Source organism: Antedon bifida, chromosome 6, assembly GCF_963402885.1.
Source record: "Antedon bifida chromosome 6, ecAntBifi1.1, whole genome shotgun sequence".
Taxonomy (NCBI): Eukaryota; Metazoa; Echinodermata; class Crinoidea; order Comatulida; family Antedonidae; genus Antedon; species Antedon bifida.
This window is the reverse complement of record NC_136231.1, coordinates 21,338,401-21,354,982: the sequence shown is the minus strand read 5'-3', so window position 1 is coordinate 21,354,982 and position 16,582 is coordinate 21,338,401. Positions and strand designations below refer to the sequence as shown.

Here is a 16,582-nt window from a genome sequence, read left to right as displayed (position 1 = left end):
AACTGGCCTTTATTGGTATTTTTTTCTATTTTTGGTACATACCAATTTCACAGTGTGTTCCTGTGTATAATTCTGAGCATGAGCAAACGTAAGTGTTCCCCGACAGAAGACAATCACCTCCGTTCATGCATGGCGATGGATCACATGGTACAGTAGTATCTGGAGCTATCATTAACAATATAAATATCATTAGAAATACTTCAGTTAAAAAAGTAGCTTTATTATAATTTCTTTTTTTTTGGAAAATTTAATTTTCAATTATTCCAAACTACACAGTACAGACATTTTGTTGAAAAACTGGCCAAATTATTCTGTTTGTATTTTTTAAATTTATTTTCCTATTGTTCAGGAGTACATTACAGTACTATCAAAGTGACTTAGTCACTGTTTAGATTGGAAAGCAACTATTTTGGTCCAATTGATATAAATTCATAATACTCTCTATGTATATATCTATTTATAATTTTTTTCAAAGAAATAAAAAATATCATCATGCCAATTTTCATGCAAGAAAAACAGATATAGAGAACCATTTTAAGCATCAATAAATAAGCAGACTTATTCAAATGTAGAAGGATGTAAAAGATATGAAAATATTCTGTATTATGAATAAATCAGTGGTAGACAATAAGCAGCACAAACTAGGAGAGTCAGTAGTAAATAATAGCTGGTTTGATAACATTTTTACAATTATGTTTCTTAAGAAATGATTATTTTGATGATTTTAAGTAGATTTTAATTTCATGATAATTTGCCATACAAATTTTCAACAAGGTTAAAATATTTTTTATTGTTTTAATGAGTGTTGTTCAAATGGAAATAATTTAAATTTTTTTATTTTGTAAAATTTAATTCTTGTTGATAATGGAAACAAATTACACAAAGTATACAATAGTTGCCAACGATATACATGTTGCTAGCATGTATATATTATATTTTGATGTTTTTTACCTCATGTAAATTAGAACTCAATTCAGCATTTTTGCTGCTATGTTTTAACTATTTTGAATAAATACCAATATATATGATTCTGCAAAAAAATATGATTGCAAATATTTAAGAAGTTCAATTTTGCAACAATTATACAATGTACAACTGAGGACTAGTGCTGTTCCGCCGTACCACGCCGAGAATGTTAAAGAGTCGCTAGCCAATCGAGTTTGAACAATACCATGAAACCCCCAGTGGTCTAATGGTTAGGGCAACTGCATATCAAGCAGACGGTCCGAGTTCGAGTCTCGGTTGGGACGACTTTTTCTCATTCTCACAGATTTCCTCATCTTTATCGTTTCAAATTAATTAATTAAATTTCAGTATATCACCGGGCGGTTTAGAATTAATGTTCTTTGCCTGCTGTGTAATTATACAATGTACTGCTATAATCTAATGATATCAATGCACATCATGCATGATTATGATTTTGCAAAATGCTAATCTACATATACAAAGTGAATTAACAGAAGAATGCAATCTAAATAGAGAAAAAAAAGTAGAAGTTAAATTATGATTCAAAATAGTCCAAGATTGAAAATATTAAATTGTGACTTCAAACTCATTGATCATGCAGTTGAGTATAAAATTTTATTTATATTTTTGCTGTGAAAATATAAGCCGTGCACCTTACATTTAGAATCGTGCAGTACTTACTAGTAAAAGCATCAGTGATTGTAGGTAGTGTAGTGAAAGGATATGAGGGTGGCGAACCTTACAAATAGATGAATAATAGAATAAGGTGAACCACGTGTGATACAAAAATATGTGAATACACAATGAAGGTTTCCGAGCATTTGATTTTGTAACGATGAGGATATTTTGAAGCATAATTTTTTAAATATCTTCATTAAAAACCTATCATATGCAGGTGCAAGGGGTTTCGTAAATTTTGAAAATTACAATGGAAAAGATAGGTCATAATAGGTTAAGCACTTCGTTTCATAATTTGTAGGCATTGTCCCCCGCCCCTGACACCCTCTACTTTAAAATCCTGGATCTGTCATTGTTTATTCAGAAAATTCTTTCATTTGCCAACCTGTCATTGTCAACCAATTTCAATAATGATCATGTTCAAGTCACTGATTGGAGCTTCTATTCCTCCCTCTACCATTGATTTTGATTGGCTGATAATGTGACTTAAATTAATTTAAATGTAATCATTCTCAACCTGGGGTAAAAAACTATATGAGGAATTATAGGTAGGATTGCATTTGTGGTTGGTCTAAGATGATTAAATTATAAATTACATGTTTATCAAATCTAGGGCCTAATCAAACAAAATCAAAAGCTCTATCAAGAACAACAAGTATTAATACACTAATAGACAATAATGTGTAATGAAATATGAATCAGGCTACAGTATAGGCCCTTAGGAATGCTGAATGAAATGAAATGATTTTTTACAGTAAGTGCAGGTAATGTTAGTTTCCCATTTGTGTGATTGCCATTAATATTATTTACAGTTATTTCTAATTGTGCTGATTACATAATTTTATCAGTAATTCTGTGATTTTTGTTTATTGTAAAGGACATGTAAGCTGAATAAAACCTGACCGCAAATGTGTCATAGTTTGCTTGATTATTATTATTACAATTAGAAAGACGTCAAATGATATTTATAGCAATCGTTTAGAGAACATCGAAATTAGAGAGTCATTGTCCATTTCTTATCACATGCCTATTTCACAAAATTGTCCGCTATAGTCAAAAGGGCAGATGCATCTAATTTCATAAGTGTCGTCGCAAATTCCATTGTTAAAACAAATAATGTTGTTGCATGATGGTGTTTGTGTTGTAGGAGGCATACCTGTAATAAGATAGGCAAACGATAACTAAACAACGTTTTCATCTAAAGATATTGTATACAAAAATAATACTGATGATAATATTTAAAATAAATAATTTGCTATTGGGAAAGTAGATAGTGGGAGTACATTGTACATCACTATCAGAAAATATCCTTATTTTATTCTATTAGGTATTTTCAATTATAGATTGCTGTTTAAACTACAAATATTATACAATAGCATAGAACCAAACATTATTAATATTTAGCCCCTGTACATGGGCTTGTTTTCTATTCTATTATAATTGTTTTTGAATTATTGTACTGAGCCCAATATACCTTATAAAATATATGTACATATGTAGATTCCACAAGGAGTGGAAAAGTACCATGTATTTTCATCAGCTCAAAATGTCTAGGTATGTATAGGTTTAATTTTAAACCTAGTGCCAACCAGAATATCTCCATGCACCAACACTCAAGAAACTTTGAGCATGCCAGAATTACTAATTCCTCCAAGCTGTTGATGGTGTAGGTCCATAGACCTGGTAATTTAACATAGGTCATACCTTTCTATAGATCTAAATTCCTCATTGATAAAATAGAATTTTACAAAATAAAACATTTCTTTAAAAAAATAAACTAATTATATAGTGAATAAACCAGATATAATCATACCCTGACAATTTTCATTTTATGAAATGTTTTTTCATAAAGATAAAAACTGCAATATTAAAAAAAAAAAGTTAAGTTGTTACTTATTAATATATGTCGTTATTAGTTGGTGCAGGAAAACAGCAAAGATATTTTGTATTAAGCTCTGTCTATCCTATCAAATTAGTTTGACAAAGAAGTGTGATGTTCCAAAATATGGTAGCGATATGCTCATATATAGTAGTGATATCATCATGTCTATATATGGGCACATCACATTTTTTTGTCACATAAAGTTTGATAGTGTAGACAAGGCTTTAAAACACCAACTTCATTTAAAACATAATTGTTAAATATCTTTTAAAATAAATGTTTTTAAATGAAATCTTGTGCCATTAGACAACGTTTAACTTACTTGTAGGCTCAATTGTTTCACAAAAGAAACCAGTATATCCTTGTGGACATGCACATCGGTAAAAACCTGATTCTGTCACACATTGACCACCGTTTTGACAAATGACATTAAGACATGCATCAATTGCTGTGAATGATTTAAATTCAAAGACAATGAGAGAAATTATAATACAGGCAGAAATACTAAATCACAAATCATAACAAACTGCATATAGTGGTAATGGTGTGATGATAATATCGGATTAGCATGTGATAGGCATGGGTTTGAGGTTATCTGTACCATACTAATTGCATCCTTTAGGCAAGATGCTTTACTCTCATTGCCTCATACTTCGGATGGGATGTAAAGCCGTTGGTCCTGTGTACTTAACAGTGCATGTTAAAGAACTTAGTACACGATTCGAAAAAGAGTAGGGGATCGTCTCCCAGTGTGCTGATCTGGTAGGCGCTGCACTGCTGGCTGCCATGGGTCTGTGGAGGGCCTAATCCGAATTTCCTCAGTTTCCAGTTAGTTAGTTCCTTAGTTTCTAGTTAATACTTTTAACATTTAACATGCTTATACAAAGTGCCTTTTGAAATGGTAATTAATAAGGTTAATACGGCCACAGGATTTGAAGTCTACACTATCAACACAGTTTGACAAAGAAGCATGATGTGCTCAAATATGGTAGTGATATGACATCATATTGTCCATACATGGGCACATCACATTGTTTTGTCATTGTGTTGATTATGAAGACAAACACATGTTTACTTACCCAATTCACAGTTGATACCTTGATATTCAACAGCACAAACACATGTGTAGTCACTTCCAAATGCATTGCAAGTCCCACCATTTCGGCATGGGTTAATTGTACATGGGTCGATCACTAAAAATGACAACATTTGCATATTAAACGAAAAGGAATAATCAAATTCAATGTAAATATGACCATGCATTACACCTGTGTTGGACTGAAATAATCCTCATATGCTAATATGTTACGAAGGAAATAATAATTCCATTCCATTCATGTACTAAAAATTAATATTGTATATATCTAACAGTGGTTAGGAAACTTGACTACTATATATTGAAAGACCTGTGTTCAATTCCCCATCAGAAAAACCCCATATCCACTCAGTTGTAAAGGAGTACCTGGTTGAAAATACTAGGGAGGATAAGTTGGTGTGAAAACTGGCCATCCTACCACGCAATGTCTAAACTGTCTACACTATTACACTTTATGTGACAACAAAATGTAGTGATCTCATATCATTACCATATTTGTGAATATTACTACCATATTTTGGCACATCACACTATTTTTGTCAAACTAGTTTGACAGTGTAGACATAGCTTAAGGCTTAGTACACCATTGAGTTGATGATTTACTTAATGTCATTAGGTCAGCCTCCATTACCTCTTGCTCCCTGGATCCGCTTCCTCTTAAATTATTTAAGACTTGTCTTCCTACCCTTCTTCCCTTCTTTACCAAAGTTGTCAACACCTCACTGAGCTCAGGTATCTTTCCATCTTCACTCAAACATGCCTGCATAACACCATTGTTAAAGAAGCCATCTTTGGATGTTGAAGAATTTGCAAGTTACAGACCCATTTCCAATCTTCCATTTCTTGGAAAAATTATTGAGAGGGTTGTGTCCAGTCAGCTGCAATCATATCTGAATAGAAATGGGTTATTTGCCACTAGACAATCCGCCTATCGTCCAAACCATAGTGTAGAATCTGCACTTCTTCTTGTGCATAATGATATTAGCATTGCACTTGACAACCATAATGAGGTTCTTATGGTCCTTTTGGACTTCAGTGCTGCTTTTGACACCATCAACCATAAGCAGTTATTACATCGTCTATCATCGCGTTACGGTATCTCTGGAATTGGTCATAATTGGTTTGCATCATATCTAAATGATAGGTCCCAGTCCATTGTCATCAAGGATGTTTTGTCGAACCCGACTCTGCTTACAGTTGGTGTTCCACAAGGGTCTGTGGTTGGTCCTCTTCTGTTTATTTTATTTACCGCCCCACTACTTGACCTCATTGAATCTCACAATGTGAAGTGTATGGCGTACGCTGATGACACTCAGCTTTATGTCACTTTCAACCCTAATCAGCGTAATTCTGCTGTCAGTAAACTTGAATCCTGTATTGCCGAAGTCAGAGCATGGTGTCAATCTAACAACCTGGTTATGAATGATGCTAAAACAGAACTTATTCATTTTTCTTCTCGTTTTAAGCCTGCGTGTTGGACTGCCTCTGTTAAGATTGGTAATTCTTTCATTCAACCTTCGTCATCCTGTAGAAACCTTGGAGTTGTCATGGATTCAACGCTTAGTATGTCCAATCAGGTACATAACATCTGCAAAGCTGGGCGTCACGCTATTCGTAAAATTGGAAGCATTCGGAAGTACCTGGATTCAAGATCAACTGAGATTCTTGTTCACGACTTTGTTACATCAAGGCTAGACTGTTGTAACTCATTACTTTATGGCTTACCAGCAAAGGATATCTCTAAAATTCAGCGAGTCCAGAACACAGCTGCCCGATTGGTCGTTCAAAGCCCCATAAGGCAACATATCACACCTGTGCTGAGACAGCTTCACTGGCTTCCGGTAACACAAAGAATTACATTCAAGATCCTGCTCTTTGTTTTCAAAGCTCTTCATAATTCTTCATCTAAGTTCATTTCTGAACTTATTCAACCTTATGTTCCTAAGCGGTCTCTGAGATCTAGATCTGAGTCTCTTGCCCATATATTTCATCCCTCTACTAAGTTTTATGGAAATCGTTCATTTTCTTCGGCATCCGTTTCTCTATGGAATGCGTTGCCTATTGAAATCCGTCAGGCTACTTCCACACCAGTGTCTTCAAATCTCTCCTCAAAACCCACCTTTTTAATTTGTAATTTTTCAAAATTTTCTGTCTTTGTAAAGCGCATTGAGGCTTTCAGCATAATGCGCTATATCAAGTACCAGTTATTATTATTATTATTATTATACACCAGACGTAGCCTTGTTCACGTTCTACTGCTATATCTATGCTTTTAACAATGTGCTTAGTAATTAATGCTAATTTACCTGTTTCACATCTCGGGCCAGAGTAACCTGGCAAACACTCGCATCCATATACTGTTGATGTCACAGGTGTACATACACCAGAATTCTGACAAGGATCAAATCTACATGGGTCATCTGTAACAAATTGTTTGTGTTGATTAGAATAATCTTGAAAGCATGTTAAACATGCTCCAGAGTGGAGTTGTGGCTTGGTGGTTATGATGCTTGGCTACCACTTCAAGGGTCCTGGGTTCAAATCCCGTCACATGTCAGGATTTAAGGACAAAATTCCAACTCCACTTCCAAAGACTTGTAATAAGATTTTATTTATGTATCTTGTGTATGTTTGTCTTGTGAACCTCTGAGGGTGCCTAATCATCAGCAATTTCTGGATGGATCATCCTCATTTAATATGGTAAAAAAAAAAGAGGGGTATGTTGTGAGGTCCCCAGGGGTACCCTTATTGTATTATGTCTATATGAATTATATACTTACTAAATTCACAATTGCTTCCAAAATATCCACTTCCACAGAAACACCAATATGAGGTAACATTGTGTTGGCAAGCTCCTCCATTTACACATGGGAAACTCTGACATGGGTTGATCTCAACTGAGAACAAACAAAATATTATGAAGTATGAAAAAGTCAACAGAAGACTAATCATGGTATACAACAATGAAACTTTATTATTGCGATTTATTATACAAATAAACTGAAGTTGAAAATAAAACATCGCATATGAAAAATACAATACATCCCCTCCAGGCAAAAATCATATAGCGCCTTCAAATTGCTTGGCAACAATAACATTAAAAATGGCACTCGCACAAACTAAAATAAAAAAAACACACTATTGCAGGCAGTTTTGTTCAATTAACACACAAAAAAAAGCAATCAGCTCTGCTCCGTCAATTTTTCAACGAATCAAATATTCGTACAATTCATTCATTTTTTTCAATTTCTGTAATAGTTTTATTGAGAAAGTCACATTTGGAGCTGTAGGAATATAGTGGTTTGTGGTTACTGACTTACCTGGAGTTTCACAATGATTTCCAGCCCATCCCAATTCACAAGTACAAATGTATGCTGTGTTTGTGTTACGTAGCTCACATTCTCCACCATTCAGACATGGATTACTTCCACATGGATTACCAGCATCTAAGATAAACAAAACCATATACTATCACAATATACATACATTTTTTTTTACAAAACTCTTAAAGTCCATAAAGTGATAATTACTGAAAACAAGTATTAAGGGTTTTTCACACCTGTTCCGGTCCAGTGCCAGCAAATCTAATCGAATGTCAATGTTTTGTTAACATGACGCTCCAAACAGCTATACGCCAATTGGTATATTATATTGGTAGCTGCGTGAAAACGAAACATTGACGATTTGTCATCGCCGGACCACAACTGTGCCAGAGGAGAAATATGCTTTACTCCATGAAACAGGCCCTAATTTTACTCAGTGCATGGTCACTGTCACTAAATGTGTTACTAAATAGAACCTAAACTATAAAAACTGTATATACTGTAGTACCTTAAATATCGTTTTTGTTCAAAGGATAAAGAAAGGGGCAGATACTGGATGTTGGAAATAGGGTCTGAACCAGTACCATGGGTGGGGCTTCTCCTCCTTTTAAAAGGGGAAGTAGGAAAGTGTATTGACCCCCTCTAAATGTCCCTTTAGAGTATACAGTTTTAATTCTTGTTTTTGTTATATACATATACAACCATACAATACCTGAATTTAAATAAAAAAGTTGGTTATACAAACATTAAATATTGTTTATTTCAAAATAGTTTTATAATGTAAAGAAAACAGAATTTGAATTTGTGATAAGCTAAGACTATTAATCTGAGATCAAAGAAAACAGAGCATTGCAGAAAGAAGGCAAGCAAGCAGGGATGGGCAGACATTACAATACAAATAATACTATATTTTACTAAATAGTGTGAAAATATACACAGTTGGAAAAAAAATAAATAATACATGTTAATGAAAGTTAAATAATATTAATTTTGCCGACTTGGTTGTCTTCATTGAACTGTAAAAAACAAATGATGCATAAGATTAAATTAGCAAAAATTATTATAGTTAATTATGGTAATGAATATTTAATTACAAAATGTTTAATTCTGTCGTCAATAGATTTACTTTTGAAGCAAATGCTTGATTCACACCAAACACAGCACAGATACTTTTATTTAGACTATGTCCCAAGAAGAGACAGAATCAAAGCTTAGTGATGTAGCCTCCAATGTGAACATACGATCAAAAATGGTGGCCATTTATAGATTGAGGGCAGCGAAGGCTTTGTGGACCATTTTTAAAGTTGATTGTTGAGACAAATTATCAATTCTAGTTACTGACAAAATAATATTTTCTGAAACCATCACCCATGCTTGTTTTCAGATTGGTAAAAAGTGAAAAATATGTATTGTACATACCAACAGAACATATTGATCCAGTCCAGCCAGGAGGGCAAGAACAGATTAACCCTGATGTTGTACGACTACATTCACCTCCATTTAAACACGGAGATGAATCACATTCTTCTGAAATTGTAACAAGTGTGAATAAAGGCTCTTTATTAGCATTGTAAATTAATGGTAAATATACTTGTTTACAAAGTGCCCAAGTTCCTTGTTTTACCACATATTAGCATTTGTGTCCGCATGAAAATGTGTATAGGAAAATCTTGAGCATAGTTTAACATTATGATAGGTTTTAATTTACCTTCACTACAAGTAGATCCTGTCCATAAACTAGAACACGAGCAAGAGAAGCCTGTTGATGTCACGCTACATGTACCTCCATTCTGACATGGTGACGACAAGCAGCTATTGACTAAAACAAACATAGTGACTATTATTGAATGTTGTTTTAAATAGTGGAAGAAAACACTTAAAAGGAACATGGAGTTCCATACATGGAAACATGCAATTATTACTGTAGCAAACGTTTTAATTGTATGCACAACCAGGATTGGCTTGAAAGTTAGAAATGATGACAAATATGATGTCACCAACCATTGCGTACTGTAAATATAAAGATACTTACTGTATTCACAGGTGACACCTGTGAATCCTACTTGGCACTGGCATGTAAAACCTGTAGTTGTTATTGTGCATTGACCACCATTCAAACATGGTTCATCTACACAATAATTCACTGAAAAAGAGAATTGTTTTCATTTTGTTGAGTTAGCTTAACCTGATGACAGCTTGTTAGATAACAGTACCACATAGAAACACTGGAAAAAATGCTTCAAATATTGAAAACAAACATTAACCATATTCACAATGAGTTCCCAAGTATCCTCTACTGCATTCACAGCTATATGTGCCATAGTCACTCAGAATACAAGTACCATCTGTTTGACAAGGGAAACTTAAACACAGATCATCTGAAAACAAAAATTAGTAAAACATACAATGATCTATACTATAGGCGAGCGAGTTTATTAAAGATGATTGTTTATTAAATACAACTTTTAGCTATAGCAGCATGTATAAAAGTTGAATTGTACTGGGATGGTTTTAAACTGCATTTGAAAAACATCCTGGGACAGGTATCTTGGTTATAATACAAAAATGATCAGTTTCAGGAGAGAAGAAGAAGAAGCCCCTACATCCACACCTAATGTGATGTCAGTGATCCTGGTCCACTTCCAGAACAAGTAATTGTCACAGTATGACCCTCTGTATTTTGGTCTTCCAGTATATCTAACTAAAAAATGTGGCTTATAATAATCCACTGGATTATACTTACAAACATCACAGTTAAGCCCGACATATCCGGTTGTGCAGTTACAAGAATAACCACCGGGCATTAGAGTACAAGGTGAACCATTTGAACAAGGGTTGCTGTCACAGTAATCAGCTGAAAAACAACAAACAAAACAACATAATTTAAACATACTGTATAGTATAAAACATTCTGAATAATGACAGAGAATCATGATTTAACATTTTGATCCTCAATGGATATCATTAGGAATGACAATTAAGAATGACAATAATCCACAGGAAGACAATACTAAAATGCAAATGAGGACTGATAAACAATTAGCAAACAGGCCTCCTCTGGCCATGTCTTTTGAAAATTGCACTCAACACATTTTTGGGGTGCTGTAGGTGTGTAGTTTGTGCTGTAGGTGTGTAGTTTGTATCTTGATGTATAGTTTACCAGTGCATTTTACAAGGGTGTTATATGTGTGTGTTAACTTGCACACCTCAAAAGGTAAGGCTACCAACAGATATCAATGTTATTATTCTAGACTTACTGAGTTCACAGTTGTCTCCAAGATGGGTATCAGTGCATTGGCATATATAACCATCGCTTGTCAAAGAACATGTTCCATCAAAATAGCAAGGATCACTGTGACAAAAATCCTCTACAAGAAGAAATATCTGAATGTTAACTATTGATCACTTACTACCATAGAGATATTAGTGAACTATTATCTTTATGTTATTACTGATCTGTTGTGATGGTAAAACATGTATGACATAGTAACTTATAAAAGAGAGGAAGCCGCACAAGTGACAACATTGACTTCATAAACACATACTTACCAATCTCACAATTGTTCCCAATAAATGGAGCTATACAGTTACAAGTATAATTCTCAGAAGTGCTTAGTTGACATTCACCATCATTCTCACATGGCTGTGTGTAGCAATAATCAACTAAAGCAAATCAAGTGAAAATAAAGAACCTGTATTAATTGAATGTATGAACTTATTTGATAAAACATGCAGAAATCAGTAAAGGGCCTTTCACACCTGTTTCGGCACAGTTCCAATCCGGCGAATCGACCACCAATGTTTCGTTTTCACGACGCTTCTCGTGGCTATGCACCAATTGATATGCGCATAGCTGTGTAAAAACTGACATTCGATTGCATTTTGCCGGCACCGGAACTGTGCCAGAACAAGTGTGAAAGACCCTCACTAGGGTTAACCAGGCCATGTGCCTAGATTGGTGTTCACACGCACTCAAGTTAAGCATTCTTAGAACAGATTTAAGCTTATCTGAATAATATGCAAATTATTTTTAAAAAATGCTTGTGTGATAGGTCAACTTCCGTGTCGATATAACACCGATGTACTTTCAATAACTCTGATCAGTTTTAAATTTAACTCCGATAGGTTTCATATTAAATGTAATGTTAGACAAGTGATTGATATATCTTACCACTGGTTATTATATATATATATATTGTATTGAACACCCAATAAGGAGATTTTTCAATAATTCGCTGCAAATGCTATGTTAAATAAATCAATGTTAACTTTTTGGTTAAACCAGTTGACAAGTACTTACTTGCTACGTTTCAGCTACTTTCAGTAGCCTTGATCACGCAAATGCTATGTTGATTTTATGTTTTATGCTTGGATGCATTCATATATTGGTTTGTCATCTAGCAAAAGAAGAAAATCGTGTTTGTACATTATTTATACCTTGTGCACATGTGGTTCCAAGAAATCCCGGTTCACAATCGCATACAAAGTTTGTAGGTAACAGATAACAGGTGCCATTATTGTAGCATGGATCGTCAAAACAAAAATCCTCTAAGAAAACAAAAATGATGTCATTTCAGTTGACCGCTGAATTGAATGATATAACAACCTCATCGCCATATTAAATATGCTTTTGAGAAAAGAATGATCAAATGCTGCAAACATTTACTTATTTATTTTTAAGCATAATTTCTTCTCTTACCTATTTCACAGTGAATACCAATGAAGCGACCTTCTGAACAATTGCAGATATACCCTTCATCTTCTAAAATGCATGGTGAACTATTTTGACATGGGTTGCTAAAACAGAAATCCTCTGAAAAAACCCCAATAAACACAATTATGAATTTGAAATTTCCTTGGTCGTGTGGATTATAGATCAATTGCTTTTTAGTTCTTTGAAATTCAATCTGTTATCTCTTTCAATCTCATTTCATGCTTTGGGATAGTCTGCTGATTGTTAATATAATGGCAATTATTCTGCAGCATACATAGTTTGTAATAAAAAACATATTTTATTTTACAATGTTAAATCTGAATAAAATTGAAAAATTTTAGGGGCGAATCTGATAAAAAGGAAGCTGATATAGAGACAAATCATCTAGCAAGGTCCGAGAAAATGTTTTTCTAGACACCCAGAGATTGCATTCGAGGCGTCATTTAACTGTCTGAATATAGGCCCTAGTGGGTTTTGTAAACCAAAAATATTATGAAATCAGTTATTTCTTGCCAATGGTAGAAAATTATATGATGGAAATCACACTTTAAATTATAAACATCATCTGGTCTACTTAGCCTAGGCCTACTGTATTTTGTAAGATTTTAGCATATTTTAGCCAGTCTTTTTTAAAAAAACGATTGCAATCATCCACCTGATTACACGTACACGACCCTGTTAATTAGGCTAGCCTATGGCAGCTCAGAGTTTAGCATCACATGATAATGTGACTGTGACCTTTTTTAGGCCTAAGGCCTAGGCCCTAGTTAGGCCTAACTGGCTGGCTAGGCCAGGATGTTGTTATACACCTCCCTCTTCCTCCTGCCTGCTGACAAATAGCTAGCCTAGAGGCTAGGCCACTTATGTAGGGGAGTGAGCCAGGACCAACCAAACGGCAGCCTGAACTAAGCTAGCCTAGCCAACCATGTATGGAGTTTAATAAATAAAATCACTGGGCTAGGCCTAGGCCCTAGGCTAAGCTAGCATAATTTCGTCTGATGATGATGACCTTGAGGGAATCGGACGTGTGTGGACCACCTAACGATCGTCGTCGACGGACGTCGTCGGTCGGTGGTGGCGTGCGCACGTGTGAGAGGAGTTGTCAGGGTGTTTTCTCATTGGTCAGAAGTTCATTATCGGTTTCATTTTTATAAAAGTTTTCCCGGAGATTGATTATCGTCCAGAAATAATCAAGTTTGTAATAATAATAATAACAACTGTAGGTATTGTTTTTTTTATATAGTATTTAAATATAGAGAGTAAAGCCTATTAAACGGAAAATCGCTGTTAGCTCTAGGTATGACGTAATCCTACGTATACCATCTTTAGGCTACACCTACCGAAACGTCATGACCGTTACTACAACTGAAAAGATTAATTTATATTATTAACAGTGAGCGTGTGTGGACATCCCATATGTAAACTCGCGCACAATTCGGCCTTATATGCGTCGAAATTGGTACAGAGCATTGGAGTTAACGTCTACTACCATGCTTCAATTTTTAGCATCATAATTACAGGTCAGTAATTAAACAACAAAAATTGAAAAACGGGCTACTACGCGGATAGCAAACGTATTAGGAATAATTAAGATTAAAAGGAGTAAAACAAAAATATTTTACTCACGTATCTCACAGTCTTTTCCATTAAATCCAGATTGACAATCACATGTGTAACCGGAAGCACCCAGAATACACGTGCCATTGTTGAAACATGGTTCAATATAACAGTAATCGACTACAATATAAAATGTAAATTGTTAATAACTGAGAAATAATGACATAAGAATGTATGAGTAAAACAAAAAGTAGCCCCAATCGCCATACTCTCTTTAATAACATTTCATGCGTCTTTATTTGCAGGTGGTAGTCACGTAATTTGTCAAGCATCTCCAAAATGTCAACAAATACAACGTTTTACATTTTTCGTCCACACTGCAGTATTATATAGTTAGTTATATTTTTTAATGAGTTTTTGTCAGTTGTTCAGTATCAGATCATGTTAACACATGAATGGACATTGCTATATATTCCTATTGAGTTAATCAGCATAGTCAGTATATCACGATAGCAAAGTGTAGACTAATTATAAATACATATCACACAATTAATCTTATAACCAGATAATATTTATAACCAATTTTTACAGGATTATAAGGTTGTTATAGTTTTAAAATAACATTGAAAATCACATACTTACATTAGTACGTCTGTTATGTGCAGAAGTCACGTGAGATGTGAGAAAATTAAACACTTCAGAACAACATGCAATAATCGTTAATTCTATAGTTATATTAAAAGTGTGTGGGGTTAATACAAAGAAAATTGTGTTAGGACAAACCAACCTAAAAAAGTAAAAGTATATTAGTAATTAGTAGGCCTACATTATATGTAAATCACACTGTAAATCAAACACACACAATATGATTATTTCAGCCTCACCTATTTCACAAAATGTACCTATAAATCCATCTGTGCATGTGCAGTATGCTGTATCACTGTTTATTGAGCATGTACCAGAGTTCTGGCACGGCTCGGGTAGGCATGGGTTGTCTGTTATAGATTATAACATAGATGGGAATAAAAATAAAGTAAAGTTAAAGTAAAATGTGTATTGCATTGCGCAGTAGGTAATCTGTATTTTTCGCATTTTAGAAAAAGTGGATTCTGGTAGGACCGGAAATGGATTGGGAAAATTTAAATGTTAGTTCAGTAGTATCATAACGTACATAAGGCACAGACGGCACTGGTAGCAGCTTTCTTATTTTGTTTGCGCTGAATAATAGGCTTAATTTAGATATGGGGTAGGCATAGTAAAAGCCACAATCTAGGATATTGTATTACTAAATTTGAGAATCCACTGCATATATGCCTACTGTGTAATACCCCATGCCATATTTGATGACATTGCTTAACTCTTTTTACCGGAGATTATTGTGTTGTATGAAATTTATATTTTCCAAACTATTTGAATTACAATCGCAAGCTGTGAACTACAGATCGTAATTCTGGAATAAAATGTTAGCGCGATTGATTCCTCATGTTGCTGGTTAGGCAACAATCACTGTGTACGCGGCACATTATTTTAAATTCATGAAACAAAATCATTATGATTGTATTGTGTTCCTAGTTTGTATCACACCTGTATCACAATTGACACCAATCCAGCCCACAGCACACTCGCATCTATACCCGGGATCTGTCAGGATACAAGGAGATCCATTCTGACAAGGGCTTGAATCACATGCTGCTTCTAAACAAAGGCATTCAAGGCAATTACACATTGTTAATCGTACAATTATTTAAAATGTAGTAATAACTTTACATTATAATCGGCCTTGGTAAACATCATGTATGTTTACATGTAATCTCATTCGCAACGTAATTCAAACTGTTACTATTACTTTTATCCATACAATGTTGAAGAATATATTTTGAAATAGAGATAGAGAAATAATACAGGTAATGTAGAATAAACCACATAGCGTTTCATATTTTCTCACTCGAATCTGTTGCGTTACCTGCAAACAAAGAAATCTATAAATATAACGTATACTTACGTTTGTTCATCTAACCGACTTAAAAAAAAATACTGTGAACAATATTCCAAAAGTTGGAAGCTGTTTTGAAATAAATCTACAACAACGATTGTATAATAATCAGTGAAAGAGAAGTAGTACAACTATTTAGACAAGGGAGGGTAGGCAGTAAGCAAGCAAATGTGCATACATAACATAAGTACAGACAATGTGTTACCTATGGTGCAAGTATCACCCGTCCATCCTACTGGACATACACACGTGTACGAGGTGAGCCCATTCAAAATGCAAGTGCCACTGTTTTCACATGGATTGGGAAAACAAGGGTTGTCTGAAAAAATAACCATAATTTTTGTCAATAATATCAAAGTCGGAATCGTTAGAC

At 34.3% G+C, this 16,582-nt stretch overlaps 1 protein-coding gene and 1 long non-coding RNA gene across 2 annotated transcripts in view; both read right to left on the bottom strand.

The window, feature by feature from the left end:
- Nucleotides 1-16,582, bottom strand: part of LOC144844788 (uncharacterized) — a 65,650-nt gene that overhangs the window by 25,487 nt on the left and 23,581 nt on the right. The window contains exons 18-25 of the mRNA XM_078701850.1: nucleotides 16,415-16,528; nucleotides 7,943-8,068; nucleotides 7,403-7,519; nucleotides 6,929-7,042; nucleotides 4,606-4,719; nucleotides 3,849-3,974; nucleotides 1,648-1,704; nucleotides 43-165 (exon numbers count right to left, since the gene is read on the bottom strand). Of these exons, the coding sequence (XP_078557976.1) occupies nucleotides 43-165; nucleotides 1,648-1,704; nucleotides 3,849-3,974; nucleotides 4,606-4,719; nucleotides 6,929-7,042; nucleotides 7,403-7,519; nucleotides 7,943-8,068; nucleotides 16,415-16,528 (891 nt within the window). The remainder of the gene's footprint in view (nucleotides 1-42; nucleotides 166-1,647; nucleotides 1,705-3,848; nucleotides 3,975-4,605; nucleotides 4,720-6,928; nucleotides 7,043-7,402; nucleotides 7,520-7,942; nucleotides 8,069-16,414; nucleotides 16,529-16,582) is intronic.
- LOC144844797 (uncharacterized) lies at nucleotides 10,769-14,372 on the bottom strand. Its single transcript, XR_013612467.1, has 5 exons — nucleotides 14,286-14,372; nucleotides 12,383-12,493; nucleotides 11,495-11,608; nucleotides 11,203-11,313; nucleotides 10,769-10,799 (listed from the first exon to the last, which is right to left on the bottom strand). It is a non-coding gene; the product is annotated as an uncharacterized LOC144844797 (long non-coding RNA).